The sequence below is a fragment of the Cygnus olor genome, chromosome 6 (genome assembly GCF_009769625.2).
Source record: "Cygnus olor isolate bCygOlo1 chromosome 6, bCygOlo1.pri.v2, whole genome shotgun sequence".
In the NCBI taxonomy this organism is placed as follows: domain Eukaryota; kingdom Metazoa; phylum Chordata; class Aves; order Anseriformes; family Anatidae; genus Cygnus; species Cygnus olor.
Genome location: NC_049174.1, coordinates 12,671,782 through 12,695,028, shown reverse-complemented (window position 1 = coordinate 12,695,028; position 23,247 = coordinate 12,671,782). Strand labels below are relative to the sequence as shown.

General features: G+C 39.2%; 2 protein-coding genes and 1 long non-coding RNA gene across 4 annotated transcripts in view; 1 reads left to right on the top strand and 2 right to left on the bottom strand.

The window, feature by feature from the left end:
• Window positions 1–4,830, bottom strand: part of FAM117B (family with sequence similarity 117 member B) — a 36,157-nt gene extending 31,327 nt beyond the window's left edge. Inside the window, exon 1 of the mRNA XM_040561848.1 lies at window positions 4,753–4,830. Coding sequence (XP_040417782.1) covers window positions 4,753–4,807 — 55 coding nt within the window. The 5' untranslated portion in view covers window positions 4,808–4,830. The remainder of the gene's footprint in view (window positions 1–4,752) is intronic.
• Window positions 155–22,607, top strand: LOC121072335. 2 transcript variants are annotated; one of them, XR_005821127.1, is made up of 5 exons: window positions 157–475; window positions 4,753–4,877; window positions 16,781–18,075; window positions 19,717–20,347; window positions 22,477–22,607. It is a non-coding gene; the product is annotated as an uncharacterized LOC121072335 (long non-coding RNA). The 2 variants fall into 2 exon arrangements; XR_005821126.1 differs by lacking the exons at window positions 19,717–20,347; window positions 22,477–22,607 and having other exon boundaries at window positions 155–475; window positions 16,781–18,335.
• The window catches only part of BMPR2 (bone morphogenetic protein receptor type 2), a 112,066-nt gene continuing 96,981 nt past the window's right edge, over window positions 8,163–23,247 (bottom strand). Inside the window, exons 10-13 of the mRNA XM_040561845.1 lie at window positions 22,474–22,610; window positions 18,985–19,157; window positions 16,573–17,852; window positions 8,163–14,852 (exon numbers count right to left, since the gene is read on the bottom strand). Coding sequence (XP_040417779.1) covers window positions 14,602–14,852; window positions 16,573–17,852; window positions 18,985–19,157; window positions 22,474–22,610 — 1,841 coding nt within the window. The 3' untranslated portion in view covers window positions 8,163–14,601. The remainder of the gene's footprint in view (window positions 14,853–16,572; window positions 17,853–18,984; window positions 19,158–22,473; window positions 22,611–23,247) is intronic.

Sequence of the window (23,247 nt, the reverse complement as noted above, 5' to 3'; positions counted from 1 at the left end):
CTGCCTCCGGAGCCTCCGTGCGCCTCATCAACAATAGTGCCCCGGCCGCCCGCCCCGCCCCGCCCCGCCCCGCGCGCCCGCCCATTGGCCGCGCCGCCGCTCGGCTCGCGCAGCTACGGCGCGCCCATTGGCTGTGGGCCGCGCTGCTGAGTGGCAGAGCCTGCGCGGGGAGAGGGGGGAGCAGCCCTTAAAGGGCCAAGCGGCCCTGGCACGTGCCGGCGGCCAAGCGGCTGCGGCCCCGGCACCGCCGGCCTCGAAGAGCGGCCGGGGGGAGACGTGAGACCCCGGGCCTTGGGGCCCGCCGAGCCGAGCCGTCGGGTGGAAGGCCCGTAACCGGGCGGGGAGCGCCTCCCGGGAGGCGGCTGCACGCTACGAGCAGGGCTGCCCTGCGGGAAGAGGACGAGGGCTCAGCAGCGCCTTATCCAATCGCTTTGCCACCGGCTTAGCGTTGCAGATGATGGCACCAGGCGTGTGGGTAATATCCAGGCAGACTTGACCCCCCTTTTTCCCTTAATTGCTTTGTTTACTGTTCTCCGTTAGACTCTTTGTATCTTTGCTGTAATTTTCTAAAAGTACTGGTTAAATGCCAGCATCTTCTTAACCTGATTTATACCTCAGAGGAGTGCATACATGCTTGTAATAGGCCTCGGTTCACACGTTTGAATTATTTAGCTGTAAGGTAAACACCCTTTAGCACCTTCAGATCATAGGAATCAATAAATCCTCCCTTCTCTTTCTATTGCCCGTGCCAGTTCTGGGCTACTCCAGAGGACTTTCTGTAGCCAAATGCCAAATTCCTTTCAATATTGTTCTGCAAGTTGCATGTTGCAATTGAATACCATTGCTATGATACAAATGATGTGACAACAAATTACATACTGTTCTCTCTTGGGTAGGTTGGGTTTTTTTCTCTTTTCTCCTTTGCTGTTTTTGATTGAAGCCTCCTTTACTTAAAAAGCCCTGTCTTCCCCTTTGAAGAACTTCATTTTTGTGGCTGACAATTTTAACAAACCTGAAAAGCAAGACTATGTGTATAGGCCCTTTTTAAGGATGCCTGGACACAGGCCTACCTACAGCCTTGAAAGTCAAAGTTCCTGTCAAGAGATTTTTTTTATGAGAAATGAGAATGGCAGAAGGAAATAAGATTGATGCATTTCTGGTGATGAGCTTGTTATGAAGTTAGCTGCTGCACTCTGCATTAATTAAATTTCCTTTGAAGGACATCAAGCCTGCTCACAGGCATATTAGTAACATAGCCTTCATGGTAGCACAATGGGTCAACCAAAACTGGCTACAAGGCTGTGCCCAATATTGAGAATTATCCTGGGCTACCCTTGAAAGTGGCTGTCAAGGAAAGGGACCAGGAGCCTGGCAGACTACCATCAGTCTTTTGTACCCCCTCCTTACAGTATGCAAGTTACTTAAGTCACCTTACAAATTATATACATGGGACCACTTCCCAGTCCTTTTCTTGTAGCCATCACAAGTACTGCTGGTACAATGTGCCAAAGCATCATAGTCCCAGATAACGCACTTATTAGGGAAATGTCTAGGAGACAGTGCTCGCCTCATCAGGGATTGCCAAGAGGCAGAGAACAGGCAGTGGAGGTGAAGGGATCTCATAACTCCCTCTGCAACTCCATGAATACATTGAAAAAGAGAACCCAAGCTTCATGATGCTCCACAGGAAAATGTCCTGGAAGTAGAAAAACAGCACCCTGGCATGCCGTGCCTGGAGAAATAAACAGAACCTGTCTGCTGCTTTGTTGGCAGCCCGGGTCAGTGAGTTAGGTCACCCTAATGCAGGTTAACTGTGCAGCATTTATTTCACATCTTGGTTGCAATTTTCAATCAAGACCAGAAGATGTAATCCTCTTTGCTGTGACATCACCTACTGCCAATGCTGGTGCAGTTGCTCAGCAGGCTTTTGCTACTTGGACAGTTTGCCCTCTCCAGAAATACTGGCATTGTTTGGAACAGTGTGCCATAAGGATATTTTTAAAGCATAAAATATTTTGAAGAAGTCCTAATTTCTGATACCGTTTCGAAGAGGCCAAAAATGAAAGGTACTGATTTATATTTTTTGCATGATGCACTTTTTGGAGCCAAGTCACGATATCTGTGACAATTATAGTACTTCCCACGTTATTGTCATGCTGCAAAAAATGGCACTGCTCCACACAGTTGTTATGAGAATATAAAGCAAAGCATTTATGTATGCTTCTCATCAGCAGTTGTATTGCTTTACATGCATTAGACATGAAAGTTCAACATGTAAAATCATGTACTCAGACCTAATCAAACTGTGTGTGCTTCATACATTAATTTGTTTAAACTGTAATAAATGTGTTACAACAGATCTTACTCCTACACCCTATGGAAATAAAAGAAACAACTAAAGCAGTATTATGAATTACTTGAAAATAGTTTTGAAACATTCTTTTTAATAACAGAAAAGTCAAAGCAAAAGCCCTCCCCACAGTGACTTGGATCCAAATCCCCCCCAGACTCTCCTTTCAATTCACATCTCCCACGAGCTGGGGTTTGTTTCAGCGGTCACACTCCTTGCTGCATTCGGACTTGCCAAATGGCGTCCAGGCCAACTTCGCGCCATGCATTTCACACAGTTTCATGTGGTATCTGCGGGCTGTGATTTCTTCCCATCAGTGGGTCTCTTATTCTGCCCACAACGCCTATCATAATGGTGCCAACAGCGATCCAAAACCAACAGGAATGAAAATCATTATTGTCAGAGAAGTTATGAGCCTTCTTATCAGTATCATTTGAACCAGCCTTTTAGATAAGCAAGCCCACTGGAGTCACTCCACATGCACAGGATCCATCTCTCTGGCTTCAGCATCTCTACGTAGTATTTTTACTCATCCCATTGTCCTGCATGAGCTGAGCAGACCTGGTACGCTCACACACCCAAGTGAAGTGCCAGCGCCTGGAGGTAACGGGCACTCAGCACCTCACCAGAGCCCTTCCAAAATGTGCTGCCTAGTAGTCATTGTTGGGAGATGATTAAATTCAGGTATTGCGGGCATCCTGTTGCATGCAAGGTGTTGATTCTTTCTTAAAATACAGAGAGTAGTGAAAGCTGCAGTTACAAACAAATCAATCCAAATGATAGAATCTTATCGAGAATGCCCTCAAAGGCAGACTGATAAAACACACAGAGCTGCATGAACAAATTTGCAGCCTTGTGACGATAGGGACATAAGTAGGGAAGCGATCAAAATAGTAATCCTGAATCAAAAGCAGAGACACAAAGGGCGAAAGAGGTTTAACTAAGTTTGTAAGCCCAAATCCCTCCGTACTGACTACCAAAACAACCAATGCTTAAGAAATTTTATCGTCCTGAGGACTGAAGTTCTATGAGTAGATCCACTCACTGCTCATAATAATATATATGAAAAACGTACTGTTAAAAATATCAGTAATGAGCAAACCTTATGGAAAATGATTGGGCTCCAAGTAGCTTCAAATATCTTCTTGACTTACTCTGAAATTAAATTAATGCAAAGCAGCACTCATAAAAGAGCAATCTACTGTCTGTAATTGTTATACCTACAGTTGTTGCAAGTAATGTTGAAGGTTGAAAGATTAAAGATTCTGGGAGCCTAATCTAAACATTAGATTATGCCCCAGGATATTTCACTGCATTTCCCATCTCTCCCCTGCAGAGTGAGTTAGTTTTGCTTGTTTACGTGGGTGTTCAACAACAACAGGGGAAAAATACTTTTAAAAATAGGACAAATTTAATAGAATTTGCTTCTCACACAACCTTTAAGATCCTAGTTAATATTCCAGAATATGTGGGGGGATTTGAGGAGGCAAGCAGATTGAAAATAAGGTATTAAGATTAAAACAATAAAAACAACAGATGGGACCCTGGACATAAGTCAAGATACTTGCAATAAGTAAAAGGCAACTTAAAACAAAAATGTGCTCTTGCCACATTTTATAAGTTTACAATCTTTAAGAAAATGTCTCATACATTAAATAATATCTTGAGGCATAAAAATTAAAATAATTAAAAATTAAAATAATATCTCTCACTGGCATTATAAGTAGTTTTTTTCTTTTTTTTTTTTTTTTTACAAACACTGTTCCTCAATGCAACTCTTAACAGTGAGCTTGAGAGACGTTTCCACTCCACACAATTACCTGGGAGAGGTACGAACTTCTGTAGAAGCCAGAACTAAGTTCACCTCCATGCTACATGATTTTCCATGCATACAGATCAATTTTCTGAACACACATTGAATAACAGTAGCAACCCTAAGTAAGGACCTTGTGAAAGTGTCCAACTGCTGATGGAAAGGAACAATTGGAGTCACACTTGGTTCACCAACATGAGTTCTTGCCAGCTGAGAGTAACTGCAACTGTTCTCAGGCTCTGTTGAAGGAAGAAAATGAGCAGGAGGAAAAGCATATTGTCTGCCACGTGTCTGAATTTTTGGCTTCAGTGCCACTGACAGAAGTGGCCTAATTCATTTAAGCAAGCCACAGTTTAATCTCCCACAACTATCCTCCCCCCCAAAATACACTGAATAATAACTTACACGTAACTCCTTCCTTCCAGCAACAAAACTTTCCTTCCTTTTAGGAGATTTTTTTTTTAAAGTATTTTCCAAAAACTTACTATTTTTAGCACATAGTCATAGAGCTTGCAAAATAGCACAGAGATTAATCTACTTTTGTGTTGTATTTAGACATGCTTCATGTAACATGCTTCTGTATTTCTAGTCCCAAGGCAGAAGAATGCATATGAACAATGGAAGAAAATTTGATTTATGAACATTGAATACTGATTACTCTCACAAGCCAAGGACACAATTTCTGTACTGTGAGTGTAATGGAACTATATTACTGTGAGTAAAATATTTATCTCAATTGTCAAAATTATCAATTAATTTGATAAATGGGAAATATTTCAGTAAGGTATATTTTATGGCCATATTACAGAATGATGAATATGCTGTATATGTGATAAATAGGCATATAGCTATAGACACTATTCACTTAAGAGGACAAAGAAGAAAGATCCGTCCTTCTGATTCAGGTCTACAAACTTGTTTTGGTTCTGTTTGTTTTTATAACATTTATAAAAGCTTGAGAGATTGTTAAAATTATGTTAGCGTGGCTTATTCATGCATTGAGAAGCAGTGATGAAATAACTTTTCTGTCCACATACATGTAGTAGTTCTGCAGTTAAACTAATTAACTTTAGCAGAGTAGTATGATGGGGTGGGCACATGGGATTCTCTGATTTGAGAAAATACCTACTTAGAGAGTAACGATCAAGTAATGCTCTAAAGTCTCCTTGTGTTCAGCCATGAGGGGCAGGGGAGCTTTTAACTGTATGGTTATATCTCAACCAGACACCACTTCATCTCCGTTGTGCCATCCCGTCCTCATACATTGCGCCTTGTGTTCAACCTGGCTTTGCCTCCAGGACACCCAGAGAGCCATCACTGAGAGAGAGGATATGATCTTTGAGAAGATGAAAGAGGCAAAGCTAGGCAAAGCTCCAAGCCCCTCTGCTGCTGGCAGCCTTTCAACCAACACTTAGCCAAAACCATGACTGCTAAGTACTGGATGCATGCGCTCATTCTAAAAAGGTCCTTGGGTTGTGGTGGAGGGTCTTGGGAAGGTGCTGTCCTTCCTGCCAGGAGCTAAAAAGCACCTAGATCAGTTGTTTCCAACCTTTCTCAATACTTGTATCCTTGAAAGTTTTCCAGTGCCCTTGTGAGCCCCATCTAAAAATGCCATTTGCTCAGATGCTGCCTAGTAAATATAGGTTTGCTTTCCTCACTCATCTTCCACAGACCACTCCCTACAAACAGGGAGTGTCTACCAGCTGTGTCCCAGTACCTACCAGCTGTCTTCAGGCAGAGTTATCTGTTGTCTTTGGCAAAGAGGCATGAGTGCTCCCCAGCACATGACTTAGACTCAGATCAGCATTTGTGGATTTCTCCCAGACTTCCCCTGTGGTACTGAGATCTGAAAAGAGGAATATCCCCTGACATAAAAGCAGAGGGCCTGAGTGTGCCATTTAAATTGTAGAAATCAAAACATTTCAACTCCTCATTTGAAGAAGAATGACAATCTTTCAGGCTAACATGAAAAGCTGATTTTATACACATAAAAACATTTTGGTAAAGTAGAGTTTTCCTGCCTGTGTAAAATTAACCTTCTTACCCAATAGAATGTGCTTTGGATCATGCCAGAGAGCAGATGTCTATAATCTCTTGCACATGGAAAATTTACATAACATCAGAATTAGCAAGAAGTAAATGGGGAGAAAAAAAACCTGAATGGAAACAAGTGAACGACTGATGTGGCTGTGTTCCACAAAGTACGTCCTGCAGCTGCATCACTGCTCTGGAACAAAGGGGGAATATAATTGTTGTTGTTTTACTTTCATTTCCCAGTAGCAAAGCAAAAGCTGAATAAAAGTGGTTATTTCTGCAGGAGAGAGCTGACTGAGGTGTGTGCATAAGGTCACGCACAGAAATCTCTTGGGGGGACTATTTCTTGGGTCTGAGTAGCTCTCATACCCAGTAAAAAATATCGGTAAAATTCACTGGTAACACATTGTTATGGCAGAGCTGACTCAAGGCTTCTCAGATGCCCTAAGGATAAGACTCAGCCACACCTGCTGGGTTAGGGCAAGGCTTGGCTGCTCTTGCTGTCAGCAAGGAGTGATAACTGTTGGGGGGGGGGGGGGGGCAGGGACAGGACACTTCTACTTTCCACATGGCCACCCTGCGCACAGGCTCCCAGCTTTCCTTGGCAGCTGCAGCCTGGCCTTCCAGGGCACTAGCAAAGGTAAAATGGGCATACAGGAGTTCCCGGTTGATCAAGTCTCCCCAGACTTGCTGCAGCACTGCCACCAACCAGCTTTTCTCACCTGTGCCAGAAGAGGAGCTGCCACCTATGGCAGGGCAGCAGGGAACAAGGGAACAGGCCTGTTGTGGCACAGGAGATGAGAGCTTCAGGTGGTTGCCAGCATGCTCCAGGTGGCCCAGGCCCCCACTGACTCTTCCTGACTACAGCCTCACAGGAAATGTAACTTCCTTGGAGTTGATCCTGAGAGGACTTCAGAGGTCTCAAGCTCCCATCAACGTCATTGAGACCTCTAGATAAAAAGAGCATTGTGAGCCTGTCCTTAAAGCTTCACATGTAAGTAATAAGACCAGGCTAGCTAGCCTCTTTCCTGTGATCTGGTGTTGCTCAGTTATCTTGAGCCAACAGCAAGCCACCACATGTAAGCACAGTGTTGTCTTTTGGGAGGGACCTTCTCCTTGTCAATAACTGTCCTAATCTCCTAATCCTTCTGAGGCAAAAAGCCCCAAGGTATCTGCACATCCCGCCTGGAAGATCACGGGTGACTGCTTCCTGCTCAGAGGGGAGGTGAGGCTTGTAATGGTCCCTCCCTGTAGCCAGGGATTTCGAGATTCATTTGTGAGGCTGAGGTGAATTGCAGTATAGGCAAGTGTTCAACCCATGCACTACTTGCCTCAGTTTGTTGCTTCCTCCTCATTCATGACAGCAAGAAAGCTCTTCATGCTCTTTCTTTTTGTTCATAAGGTAGCTCTTTGGCCACAGAGGTGTCAGACTTGCCCCACCTTCATATTTGCTTGCAAGAAACATTATTGCTGTGGATACAGAAAAATAAATCAGCAAGAATTAAGTGAGGAGAGATGTAAACACCAGAGCAACTGAGGTGCAGGATGTGCCCCACCAGTCTGTGTGTAACAGGAAGTTCTGAAGCCAGTGAGGTCCCAGAGTACAGTGCTTGGTGCTTAAAGGTGAAGGATGCATGTTGCAGCACTTTGAAATGCACACAAACTATATTTAGTTGCTAATGCAAGCATCTTAACTGCTGACCAGTGAGAACAGGCAAAAAAAGCAGAGAGGCAGTGCATTAATGTAGTAAAGGCAAGCCCTAATTATTTCACGCTGTTATCAGATAACAGTGCAGTGTATAAACTGTCACATGCTTAAGGTATCTGAAGGTCCTGTTCAGCTCACAGTAATGAAGTAGTTCCTCATTCTTCCACCAACAAAATAATATACTGCAACAGTTTTCCCCTCGCTCCTGGGAGCACTGATGGTCAATAATACCATGAAAAAGCCACAAAAGACCATGCTTTTTGTCATTAATATGATCTTTAATAAATGGAATAATGCACCATTTTACAGCAAGCCTTTTCTTTTAGACCTAAAGAATAGCCTTTTAAATGTTCTTATCCAATGTCTCTGTATCAATACAATCTCTTTATTTAGGTTTATATATAACAAAGCAATTCTTAGAAGTATTCATAGAAAACTCTGTAGTGGCTTTAACAATGTCAGCTTTCATAGTGGCATCCACAGATGATTAAAAAAAATTAGCTTTTTATTTCATACTCACACTGTTCCATGAAACACAACTTATATAGCATAGCAAGGGTATTGGGCAGCTTATACAAAAGAAATAACCGAAAGCAATTATTTATAAATTCATACATGACATTTCCTCAATCATTTGAGAGAAAAACTAAAAATACCCGTTAACAAAAGGGTTCTGATGAGACTCCATATTCTAGGGTTTCTCCCCGCTCTTCCCCAGAAAAGCTCGCTCAGAAATGCTCTCTTTACAGTCTTTCATAAGGAAAATGGCAGTTTCACATGTCCTAATTTCAGTCTCTACAGAAGACCAAACCCTAGAATTCAGTCTTTGCCATGTTCATTTTCCTCTTATAATGCATTTGGGGGGAAAATAATCAACAGCAATTGTAAAATATGATTCCAGCTTATATAAATGTGAATAGAGCACACTTTCCTCTAGAGACAAAAAGCAGACAAGAAACATTACATACGAACCTTTTTAAGTACATTTCAACATTGTGAAAGAGACAGAAGAGTCACAAATAAGAAAATTCAAGTGACAAATGAAAGGCAGTGATAACTTGGACTTGCCTGTTTCTTTGTGTTCTTTTGACTTTTTAAAAATTACAGAAACATTAACTTTTTTTCTCTTTTTGAATAAGGAAGATTGAAGCGTGATACTTCATGATACAGTTCTGAAGCACAAAAAAAGTGAATCAAGTGCTCTAGAAATAAATCTCAACATTTTTGCTCTGTCTTTAAAACAAGTTAATGGGTTATAAAAGTTGACTTTTGGGAGACCTGGAAGCTTCTAAGTTATAAAGGGTAATTATTTCTGCTTTAAAATAATTACCAGGTGAGATACCATGCTCCTGACACTTGTATGCTGTAATATATCTGCAGAAGCCTGCAAGAACTTTGAAGAAATCCTTCCTTACTGTGACAGTTACGGTGCCTATTGAAACATGACCCATGCACTGAAGTTAACCAACATTCTACCTTGGCTCTCCGAGGGCTAATCCTCCCAAGGAATTATTAAAACCAATGCCAGCTTAACTAGCCCTCCCTTGCTCATAATCAATGGCAGACTTATCTTTGATTTCAACTGCATTTGGCTCAAGCACCAGCTGATTAGATACTGGTTTCCTCAGATAAACTTGTGCCAAACCGAACTCCCATTTTGATTTGCAGGAATGCCTAAATCTCTTTGCTGCATAACTGGAAGTTCTGCTACCAATTCTAGTCAGTACAGAAGAAACCCCAAAATGAGAAATCTGATTTTTTACTATTTTGCATAAAATGAACCAATTTAGGGGAAAAAAATAACAAACATATGTATTTCTATAGCTTGAGGTTTTATATGACAACACAGAAGCCTAAAATGTAATTGGATTTAATGGCCTAAAAAAAGTGTTAGAGGGCAACCACACACCTAACAATAGCTACTGCATTAAAAAAACAGTGACAAGTCTGTCATGGGAGATCTTACACTGCTGGATTATGTGTCTCAGTCTGTGCCCAATTTTTATTGCAAAGACAACTTAAAAATGGTATCTGAAAAAGAATACTTGCTACCAGTGCTAACATCTGATGCTGTAACTCACAGAATTTAATCCTGGAATTTATGCATGATATGCATATACATCTAAATACATACAGAGTTTACATAAAAATATATATATTTAGCTCTACTGCTATAGCTTTCTTACTGAAGAAAGGACTAAAGTTGAACAAAAAATAATAAGGACATTAAAAAAAAAAGGAGGTTAATATATTTACTTGGCAAAATGGATAGTGGGAGACCAGATAGAAAAGTTCAAATAATCCAAATTTATGCAAAATACTAAGTCATCCAGTCTATAACCCAACTTTCATAGTCTAATCAAACATATTTCAATCTATAATAAGCAGCTCCAAATTCAAATTTCATATACATCATGTCATGCACATACTACTCTGCTAAGCAATTATTATTTTTCTCACTTAAAATCACTGTTTCAGCATTGGGAACTTTATTATTTTTATACAGGTATACATATGTAATTTCTACGCAACAATTCATTATTGTTAATTTTTTCCCAATAATCCATTCCATACAAATACAGAACCTCCTTATTGTCCTTTCTGAGACAGGTAGGATTAAAGATTTCTTTTTAGGAGAGTTGACAGATGGGAGGATACACACTTTATAAACATATTAATAAGGGTTCTGTTCATTTGTTTTTCCTGAAACCTGCCAGCATCCATCTTTCATTGTTTTTTGTCCCCTGTGCACTAAAAAAAAACGAAACTGTTGCCAATGAAAATTAGATAATTTTCAAAATGGAAAGAAGACTTGAATGAACTATGGTAAGAAAGTAAAAAACAATCAAAAAAGTGTTCTTGTTTCAGAGAATATTCTGAAGAAGACAGTATCAACTGGTTTTCTTGTAAGTTAGGAACTCCTCTAGCTTTTAGCTGTGCAATTTAAGTGCATCTCAGAGTTCCAAGAAAGCCATTTTTAATCCTAATTGTTTAGCACATGAAGCATAGAGCTTTGTAAGTAAATTCAGGGGAAGCATTCCAGATAATCTTACTTGCACATGTCAATTTTAGAAGAAAATAAATTTGACTATGCAGGCATGTCTGTTCAAATGGTTAGAATTCACATTCTAAAAACCATGCCATGTTGGTGAGTATCACTATTACAGGAAACAGTAAAATAGACATTGCATTAACCTAAGTAACTCATTTAACTTCTACTAGCATGTCATTTTCTAAAATCAATAAGCTTTTGAATTTTGGCTTATATATAGAAACATCACAAATGTTTGCCATAATATTTGACTTGAATTATACATTATAAATTACCATAGCAAATATTCTACTGTTGCCTATTTGACAGTAGCACAATTCATATATATTTACACCATCATTCTTTTTTTCATTTTTCTATATTTATCTTGTCTGCAATTTACATGAGATATTGACAGAAAATTATCAACTTTAATCATTACGCTAAAAAAAGCAAAGAAATAAAACGCATTTGTCTCCCTTGATTATAGTACATTTATCATCTATCCATGTGTCTGATCTGTAGAATTCTCTCTTACATGTATTTTGTTTGGTTAAAGATGATTCTCCAAGATATTAGATAAAATTCAATATCATTTAATTTACAGAGAAAGTATTATGGGGAGACTGGATTATGTGCTGTGAGCTAAAAAGGACATTACTAAAATAAGCATTAAAAACAAACTGTGCTAATCTGATCTCATCTAGCTGTGCAGAAATACAATATTTTGTTACACAGTTAAGAGTTTGTTTTGACTGACCTTTAAAAATAAATAGTTTTTCTCTATTTAATCTATAGGATATTTTGTGATAAAGTACACATTTCTATCAAGTTACAAATTATATTTATCCATGGTAGGTTACCAATCCAATACTTTTTGCTAATTATAATTCACACCAAAAGGCTTTCCAGCAAGTGACAGAAAAAGATAAAGGAAGTGAAATTATTATGCTTGCTTTAAGAACACTTAAAGAAAATTGCAGAAGAACCTTTTCATCTGGTATTAAAATGATTTTCATTGCATGAAGCATAAAAAAGTTGGATTTTTTTTTCCTAATTAAAGCATTGGACTGAAACAAAAGGCTAGAAGACTGCTGCAAATCTGTCTTAGCAGAAAGAAGCAGTAGTCAGGGCAAATAACTTTTCTTTCCCTAGAGTGTCAAGTTAGATAAGAATGTCCTAAATATGCTTTTCAGCCCACATTCTGAAATACTGATGGATGATACATGTAAGGCAAATGAAAGAGTCATTGGGAAAGGAGTGAAGAATCTTCAATTTGCATGATACAGCAATCATCACTAAACAACATACTGTACTTCAAATATGGACTTGAAGAAGTCCAAAAGAGATGCAAAACACAGCCAACGTTATGAACAGAATGCCAAAAATTCTGATTCAGGTCTTGAAACCCAGCTGAGCAACTGGCAAGTTTTCAACATCTGGGATGCAAGATTGCAGCAGATGGGAAGCTGGGGAGTGAATTAAAAGTAAAACCAGAGAAAGGGTGTATTTTTGAAGAGGAGAAATATAACAACGTATTTATACTTCGATATAACATAATTGTGCCTCAGAGATAAAAGGTATTACTCAAACTGGTACTTAAAGAGCACAGGCATTCCAAACTCTGTCTCATATCTTGCATTTCTGCAACTACTCTGAATCAAAAGTCTGGATTTAGAATTATCTCTTGGAGATATCTCAGAGATTCTAAGAAACCGTTAATAAGCATTACAAGAGAAAAATCCTAGAAATCAAGTATAAACAAAGGTTTGAGAAACAGCAAGAATCAGATGTAGCAAGGCATACATTATGCCAGTTATATCAGATGTACAAAACAGAGTTGGCACGTTTACCTCATGGGGAAAAGTAATACAATAGCAAGGAAACAAATGAGCTTGAAAGCACAGAGCATCTGTTTCAGACTGCTGAAAGAAGATAGGCTGGGGGAGGCAATTGTTCGCTGCCAGTATCCTGCCATAGGAGTTTGGCAGACTGACTGCATAGATTTTCTTTCTTTGAACATTAACAGTTTTCAGTGATAAAACTTTACTCAGTACCAAAGACTGACATGTGTTATATATATTTTTTTATCTAAATATTTTTACTGAAGTGTTTTCAGAGTACTTCTTCGGTGGAAGGATATTTCTTAGGCAGAAGGAAGTTCTGACCAGTAAGGAAATTAATTTTCTTTAAGTAGGCAGTAAAAATGATCATTGTACAAAAACTTACAGAGTTTAAGAGGCTGCACATGAGATGGTGAAAAAAAAAATTATCTCAATATGTATTACATTCATGTTCACTGACACCCAAAATCAATGTGTGGAGTGTTACATACAAACTGAAAGAAGGGTCTAACCAGAGAAAAAACATCCCTGTCCCCAAACACCCATAACCATGAATTTTAAAAGCATACAATAGATTTTAACAAGATGAATGAAGGGCTTTAAAAATCTGAGGGGAAGAAGAGTTTTAACTTAGCAACAGCAGCCAATCAGGATGCACCTAGCTGCATAAGTCATCAGCCTGATTTTACCCCAAACTGTCTGTAAGGTGTTAAATGAAGAAAGATTTGTGACTCATCCCAAAACTGTTTTGTGCCAAATAAGATTGATGACTTTTCCTCTGTGTATACAAAATATCTTTGCAACCTATCTTCACCAGAGCTTTTAAGTATGATAGTTATTTAGATTTCTGTTGAAAATGCATTTTTCAATGTACACTATTAGTGATCTAAGTATGGTTTTACATAAACACAAAGGGTGAAACTACACACAAAATAACATACAAGAATGTCTGAAACTGTTGCCTTAAATTTGTTCAATGGTTTGTTACTCAGAACTTCACAGTCTGGCATCTACTACTGGTAAGGAAAAGCACTTCAGTTTCGAAGAATCAAATGAAAGATACTGAGCTCATATTTTTCGTTCCTTTTTAAAAGCCCTTTCAAGCTGGGGAAAAATTCATGCATTGTCACCTTGGAGCACAATGTGATATAGGCAGCTGCTTCAAGCTGGCTATGGTGTGCAAAGTTCACTCTCATGACTGGCTGACTGCTCAACTGTCAGGGAAAAATTAACAAATACAAAAAGAGGAACACGTGGCAGTTTTAGAAACACTTTTCAATAAAGCATACTGTGAACTATAGACTATTGCACATTTCAACATGACACAAGAAAAATGGCAGGGTGGGGTAATCAAAAGAGAATACACTTTGTAACATAGAAATATACAGACTAGCTTGTGCACAGAAATCAAAACATGGTTACAAGACACCACTGCAGTCAAACCTGTCTTATAGTCTGCTTATGATCTTAGTGACCTTAAGAAACTGGTCCAAACTGATTATCAGCAATACTTTTTTGTTACTTTTTTTTAAAAAAATATTTTGAGACCACATTTTTGATACACATATATATATTCTGTGGTCAAAACAGACAGACTTAACTTTAGTGATACTAAATAAAAGTGCAAAAACATTCAAAAAATAAAACAAAATAAAAAAATATGGAAGCATAAGCTAAAAATTTTCTGCATAGCTGAAATCTATTTAAAGCGAGTCCTTGATAGGGGTTGCTGACAGGAGGAGAAAGTTTTTTTTAAATGTCTTCTGCGTGTTTGTTTCAAATAATGCAAAAAAAAGGTCATTTGTCGGCATTTAAAGTATTTCACAGGCAGTTCACTCCTGCGTCCTTAGATACCATTGTGGTGGCAGTGCCTCCTTCCGCAAGGTAAACAGCAGTGCTGGATTTGGAGTGGACTGCCCGGTCACTGCCATTATTGTTGACCTCGCAGTGCAGTGGCTCGGTGGAGATGACCCATGTTGAGGGACGCCACCGCTTAAGCGAGTATGGAGTTTTCACACGTTTCTTGATCTTTTCTCCTGAGCCTGATTTGCCATCCTGTGAGGAGTCACCTACTGAAGGGAAAAAAAAAAAAGTAGAAAATAGTATTACAGGGAAGATTAGACTGGAGAGTCCAGGGTTATTCATGCAGAACACAACAAAAAAGAAAATCTTATTAAGAAGCAACTGTATGGCAGAGGCATGACAGCTATATCAACAATAGTAGCTGCTACTAAAATAAGTGGCAAGATTCTGTTCTCTGACAGAAATTACTTCAGTGAAGTAGTTTGCATCACTACCTTGAATACACATCGGCATCAAACAGCAGAATCAGCATATGACATTTCAGGGGATTTTTCCAATCATAATGTCTTACATTAGCTCTAATGAGAGGTACAAAAAAATAACGTAGCTACTACAGGATGGCAAAGGCTAAACTTTCAATAGCATAAATGAATCACAGATTCCGTAATCCTACTTTACACTTCACGAAACAGTTCTTTACATACAAAGCCCCAGGCAAGGCCTTTGCCTGGAGGCAAAATGGTCTATTCTCTGTTAGGATACTAAATAGGATTTGGGAGGTTAGGTTGTGAAACTGACAAAAATACTTGCTCGTCAACTTGAAACAGGATAAAAATTCAGCAGTAGAAGTCTGTTAAAAATCACTTCACTTAACCTCCAAACCCTTTCTTTTTTCTTAACCTCCAAATAAAGAAAGTTACTGCAATAACCTTTTTTCTTTACCTCAGTAAAATTTCAACTCAAGCTGACATGTAAAGACAAAAATTAAGGTTTCCGACTTAAAAGGAAGGCTTAAACATTCCATTGCTAAATATTCAATTACATTTCTTGAAAGAACTGTTCTGGTTAATTTCTAAACCTTTTCTTTCCAAACGTGCAATGCCTGGCAGCCCAGATTATTTCACTAGTATGTCAGTCTATACCTAAACATAGTCAGAGGTTTGCAAGCAACTTTCAAGGACTACAGAGCATCTTGAAGTGTATTATCTAGGAAACCTTTCCAACAGCTCCAGCAGACCTAAAGATAAACTCAGATAATATACCTAATTTAACTACATGATTGCATTGTTATTGTGAGAAGTAAAGTCCCATTGTAACTTCCTGAATATTTAGGCTTAAAACTCTAAGGCAGTTATTTTGAAGGAGTCTATTAAAATTCCTTCTCTAACTACTTTATTTTTTAATATGTACATGGTAAACTGACAAAGGACTGCTTTAATTGTTGAAGCTCAGATAAACTAGAGAACGCCTGACTGTCCACCTAGCCTGGGCTAATACAGTAAAATCAGTTGCTTTAAAAGTCATGAAGTGCATAAGTACTTATAAGAAGTTATTGAAACAATCCATCTTAGAGCCAGCTACTCTTAAGAGAATAAGGAAAAATAAGGAAAGGAAGGTGCAATGTGTCCCTCAAGGAAGAAATAGGAGATATTTCAATATGCTTTGCAGCTGCCGAAGTCAATGCCTTGTAAAGAATAACAAGAGTAGTAATCACTCCCTTTCTAGAGTCAAACTAGAAAGGGACAGATTTATTTCATATATGTGGAAGGCAGATAGTGACCTAAAACATTTTGGAGTTGATGGAGACAGAAGACAGGACTTGACTGGAAAGACTGAAATTGTTCTGATAGAAATTAAATTTATAGGACATTTAGTAGGCATGCTCTGTGGAGGGATAGGGGACACAGGAGTATTTCCTATTCAAGCAGATATACGTAGTTATTCAGTAAAAAGTGTCAAGGAAATTATTCAAGTTATGCAGGCACTTACACTGCATACTACTGCTATCCAAACTATTTGTGGCTGATAGATCCAGTGAATTAGGCCTCTGTGCTCTTCTAGTCTGGGTCTGTCCAGGATTTCTCGCTACATTCTGGATACTGAGTGTAGCTGTGTCTTGCACTGGACATGGATTACTGTTGTTGTTATTAACGTTTGTTCGGCCATTATCAAGTGGTCGCTCTCTCCTGTCTACTAGGCGATCCAGAACACCTTCATCATGGCCAACCTGCTGCTCCCGCCTCAACAAGGGTTCGTGCTCATCAGGGCTTGAATTAATATTCAGTCGACTATCCTCTCCACTGAACTGGTTCTGAAGCATGTCCTGTGCCCTCTGTGCTACTGAACTGGCTGTCTGGCCAGATGGCACTGCCCCATTGGCATACTGGATTGTGCCAGCATGAGAGTTTATGCTGTGGCTTCTACCAGCCACTCCATTCATGGTAACTGTCACCACATGAGGTTCTGCGGCATTGATAGTGTTCATCTTGGCAACGCCTGTTTCCACTTGCTTCAAGTTTGATTTGTGCTTGCCACCAAATTTTAACCGTGGCTCCTTCGTTGAATTTTTGGTGTTTAGAGGAAGGCTAGTAGGCCTCTTCGGAAGGTTCTGTTGCTTGGGGAGAGGATAGACCTGAGCAGATGGGACATCCGGAATCAAACATGCTTGACCATTGCCAGCTTGTGCGAAGTCCTGTTGTCCTGTCACCTCTACTGCAAGTTTTATCAGTGGATAAAGCAAGCTGGAACTAGTGCTGCTGAGTGGATCTGGCCCGCTAAACTGCTTAAGTGAATGTTCCATCAGATTCTCATCAGAGCTTTCTTTCAGGTTCTTATCTACTTCTTTTGGATCCAGTTTATTTGTCTCCAAGTCCTCCTCTGTTAACTGCAGACAAACTGGAGTGGGCCCACCTGGCTGCATGACATTTGCAGTATGTAAGTTGGTTTCATCTGAATAAGGCATTTCAGATATGGTGGTCATGCCAGTGCTAGGAGTGAGGCCAGTTGTATTGGTGGTGGTAGTATTGGTGGACAAACTGGTGACACTTGTCTCAGGACTAGGGATGCGAGCTTGTGCTTGTTGCCGCTCATAGTTAATGGAGTTTCTGTTCTTTTCCCCTGACGTCAGTGGTGTTGTGGACATTGAATGTTCAGACGAAATGTTCTTCACTATGCTGTCAGTGTGGTGGATTGAATCTTCAATGTAGGAGGAAGAAGAATAATCAGGATATGGCCTTATCTTTGACACACGTCTATGATGTGACAGATTCCTTTAAGAAAAAATAAGCGATATTAGGGTCATGTATGTAAATATCACCTCATGTTATAAAGCCGCTCATTTAAGAGAGATGAATGTCTTTATTTCTTTTCATGCATCAACTAAAGACAGATACAGTAACAACTGAGATCCTTCTGTAACTTCCTTGAAAAGTCCTGGATAGCAGAAAGTGGTTTTACTTGGACAACAGTTTTGTCACAAATGTTATTATATGAGTAAGTCAGATAACAGTACTTTTCTTCCATTTGTTCAATACTCTATTTGTACAGTTCACTACTAAGGTACTGCTCTAGTTGCAGAGATGTGAAGCTGAATAAGGGCAACAAGAACTACATACATAGGATGGAGAACGTGATGCTGGGAAAAAGTCACAAGCTCTTAAACCATGAAAAATCTATTATTTTTAACAATTTAGATGTTCCATGTTTTGAACAGAATTCTTTCATGACAATAAACTGTGCCACATACAGCAACATTACCTTTCTCTCAAATCCAGATCTCTAGTGTGTAGTATTTAAGTACTTATATGTCAGTTCTGCAAATTCTCACTCCGTCTGGATCATTTGTAAGAAGAAAAATGCACAGCACCTCTCTCACTGGGGTCTGAATAACAGTGAGTTATAAAATGATCCTGTAGTTCTTTAAATGAATAGCTATAGGTTTGAGTCTTAGAAATTTCCTGAACTCTTACTGCCTGAACATTCATAGCTTTTAGCAGAACATTTTAAACAGAAATTTAATGAATCATTTAGCAAAATCTCTTAAAGACAATTCACGGACTCCAGGTCTTTGTAAGCCTGTTTGGACAGCTTGCCTAAATGCATCTTAAAAGGCCCCTCTGTGATAAATACAGTTGTTTACATACAAGGTGTCTGAATTTTGGGGATATATCGGAGGTCTTAAGAACCCAAAGCCACAAAAATTGTTTATTTTGTGGATTCATGCAATACAAAACAATCAGGATCATATCATACAATACCCATGTGCAGGCTAGTTCACATAACACACATCCCCTTCACAGGTGCAGAAACATGAAGTGAACAGTGTGCTCTAGCTTCCTTTCTGGAGTGAGCTAAGCATTGGACATTCACTGCCAACTAAAACTGAATGTATTCTCTTCTTACCTCTCGTTTTGCATGGCAGTTGACATAGGATTGACTGTTGGACTAACTGATTTATTTCTCTCCCAGATCATCATGAGTTCTGCCATCCTCTCCTCAGCACATTGGGCTGTTAATCGAGCTTCAGCATCTTGATCCCAACAGTCTTCAATTGTTTCTTTAAGTGACCTCACGGCCTGCCGGGAGACAAACAAAATCCCGCTTTCTTAAATTAATTTCCCTTTATATCATGCTTCTGATTTACTGTTCTTTGGCAGCATACCGTATGGGTGTGGATGAAAATAGTCACAAGTTGGTGAGAAAGAGACATGGAAGATATACAACACAATTTCATTCAAAGCTAGTTTACCCTAATAACCGCAATATGAAGGACTACCATTATCATACCTCACACACACCCAAAGTGGGAAGACATTTAGAAAAAGTTACATTTACAGTTGTCCATGCAACCCTTCAGCCTACCCTCTCTTATGTGTGCATGCTCATTCTCCTTGCTTTATGAAAGCCATGTAGAAAGGATTGACGATGCTCTGGAAACACTGTCATGGTTATCCTCACAATTCAGCTAATGGTCCCTGCCTTGCTGCCCTGCACTGTATGCAATTGACACAGCCTTGCTCATTTCATCATGCTTTTCTTCTTCTTTACACTACCCTAATATCCAAATGCCTCAGTGAAATGTCAGTGAATTTGTCTGCACTATGGGAGGAGATTATTGCTGCCCTTGTTTTACAGATGGAGAACTGGCAACAGACACACTTTCCTGGGATCACACTGTGGGATGAATGGTACAGTCAGGATTAGAGCTCAAGACCTCCAAATCATCTGCCATATGGTCAGAGACCTGGAAAGGAGACAACTGAAATTACGAGTTCTGAACATTTGTACTTCTACTGCATCCTGAGCACAGCAAGACAGACATTTATGGGCCCCTGCTGCCAGTTAAGGCCCATGAATAGAATATAATTTGCCAGAATGTCTCACATCTCAGCCCAGCTTTAACTTCTCCAGCACTACTGACAGTGCGTAGTCCCAGCTGGGCACTAAAGCATTCACTGGGCCCTGCTGATTGTTTCTGTGCCAGAACTGCCGTGTTCACTCCTGGCAGTGAAAGACAAGAGTAGCTCTGCCTGCTAGCGAAGAGCTCCTCGCCCACAGAGCAGGCTCCTGGCATCACTCGCATCTGGCAAGTCACTGCTGCTCAGTGATGCAGCTATGGCTACACAGGCAGGGATGAGCCACCACACAAGTAAATCACCTCCCTTTCCACAGTCGATTGAAGAAGGGCTAAGCAACCAAAATACTCCTAGCTGAGGGACATGAATCTAAAAGCACCCTCAGGGACAATGAGGAGATACTGTACTGGGTAAGTTTTCTCTCCCCAAATAAAAAGGGTTCATTCAGCTTTTAGTACTTGATTTAGACACAATTTACATGCATCTTAAAGTCAGTGGACATCCTAATCTCTCGCCTTACTCCTTTGTAAAGCTCTCCCCTAAAAGTTTCACCAGAAATAAATGTAACTAGCATTTAATAGTCTTTCTTCCAGATGATCCATTCCTGTCAATGTTTTAAGGATATTGAAAGGACCACAATTATGACAGTACAGATAGTTAACAAGACTGAAGTTCTAGAGCTTCACATTTACCATATTGTTGTATTTTCTATTAATTTCAGGTTCAAAGGGATCTACACTAAAGTTCACTATTTATAAGTTCTACAACTCATAAAAAAGGATGAAAGGGAATAAATCTGTATTTTTCTATTTTTCTACTAATAGCCTTCAGTCCCAACCTTTGAGATCCAGCTTGGTCCCTGCTTTTGGCTTGGAAAGTGAGAAAGAAATGATGGTAACATCCCAACTCAGTTTATAGGCCTTGAATTATTTTATGCACATCATCTGTTAATTCATACTGTGAAAAACAATAACCACTAAACAAGGTCTATATCGTAACACATGTTCAAGAAGCAGACTGCAAAAGTAATCATAAAATTAGGATTCCACATCCTTAAAGTGCCTTAATTACTTGACCTAAACAATAAAACATTGTTTTTAATTTTTATTTCTAAAAGGAAAAGGATAAATATATTTATCTAATAGATGAATTTGCACAAAGATGTTTTAACACAACATGTAAATGTAGCTGTATATAATGGACAGAAGTCTTTTATCCCATGCCTGAGACAAAGGAGGTAAGGACCTTGGTCCAGAGTTAGGTTATCTGAATCTTATATTTCTATGACATCTCAGAGTGTTTATTAAGATGTCATCCTAGACTAGCACAGGGTGGAATGGGTTGTTTGACGCCTATAAGAGAACTGTAGGTTATTACACCCCAAAGAATGTGTCAAGCAGTTTAAATACAGGGATTGTTACTAGGTCGGTGTATAATATTAGAGTCTACCAATTTGTTAAAACATAAACATTGAAAATGGTAGTCTGCAAAACAAAACCAACCTTAAACTGTTTTAGTTATAACTGTCTTCAAAAATAGCTGTCAAGCTTGCGTTCTTCCAACACTGCATTTGCCAAAATGGCTGTGGGTTTTGTTTGCTTGTTTCTTTCTTGGTTTTTACTTTTGTTAAGATTGTCTGGACAAAACCATGCAATAAGAAAACCTCTCTATGAAGCTCTCAACTCAGTCGCAACACGTTTTATAACAGTGTTAACACTGGAGGCTATGCTCCTCTCTGAAAATGGTTTCATATGTATTTACAAGTACCAGCACAGATGAGGCGTAGGCTCCCCATTATCTGTACAGTAGCTACATACTTATCAAGTAGCAAAGTCTCTGAAGATTGAAGGGCATACCTTCAGAAAATGAATTCATAAAAATACCTTTTTAGATGAGTCAAATACATAATTTCCATACTTGCAGTCAATCTATTTTAGTTTAAACAAGCTATCGTGTATCAGGTAGAACCCAGTAACTGTTTACATTTTACTTTGCTTTGAATAAAAGACAAACAACCTCCACTATGCTAAGGGGAGTTGCATTACCTCACCTTTGCTGCAGATGAAAGCAAGCACACAGACTCTCACCAGAGTTCAGCTGACTTGCTGTAACTTGTTGGCCTGCAGCAGCAAGCAAGACTCTAAGCCATAGCTATACTAATTCAAAACAACAAACAACATTACTTTGTTTATACTTTAGAAAATAAAAATTGTAGATCAAATGAAGCCTATAAAATTTCTAATGTAGTTATAACGAAACAGTTGCTAGAAAATGTAGCCTCTGTAAATTCTGAGCACTATACTTCTCTTCAAAAATAGTTTATTACAATGTTTATAAAATTTCAGTATTGGAGGATTATAATTACATTTTGCCAAATATTTTACGGTGTTACTGGTTTATATGATGTCAAAAGTCAAAAAATGCCTTTACGTTCCTCATCCATTATACAGAGAATACATGGGCACTTCATGCATACTGAAAATTACTTTCCAGATAACAACCTATAAATTGCTTATTTCTAAATATTCTATCTCACCAGGCTGTTTTCTTTCCATGCTTCTGGGAATTTTGGTCTTTGCTTCTCCCTGGACACTAAGACTTGCATATCTTCAAAAGTGGGATGGTTTCCGACTTCTGTCTGGAAAGCCATCTGGTACTCTGGCACAGACTCCCCTGTTAGCAAAAGAAAGAATGAAAATAAAATACATATATATATGTATTAAAAAAAAAAAAAAGGCACGGCAAGAGCTTTCAAGTGATGAAAGGTAGTATAAAAATTGCTGTCTATCGAGACATTGTGACTCCACCCCCAAACCCTTCCCTCCTACCCCCCAAAAAGCTGAATTAACTGCGAATGAACTAAGTGTTGTTTGGGAACCTCTCAAAGGATAGCGTCTTCAAACTTTGCTGATTGAGGGGTACCTTTAGGATGTCCGGGAGCCTCAGGATGACACCTAATGTCTGTGAAACGTAAATAACTGAGTGTACTTCATCTGGGAGGAAGCCCAGACAGATTACAAGTCCCTGCATGTAATGTGTAGCTGTTTGACTACACAGGGAATATTGCATGCCAGATTAATTCTATATGCTATAGCTGAGGAAGAAGATGGAGGTCGCTACAGTTGCTCACATGTTAAGTTTTTACAGTTTATTTCCTTTTGTTTTATTTTACAGGTTTAGTTCCCTGAATTTTCAATGTCAGTATCATAAATAAAAGTATGAATGGCTAAAGGCCACACTAAATTACTGCATTTTCCCATCCATTTATTCATTTTGAAAGTCTGAAAGATATTTCAGGCCCCGTATCAGC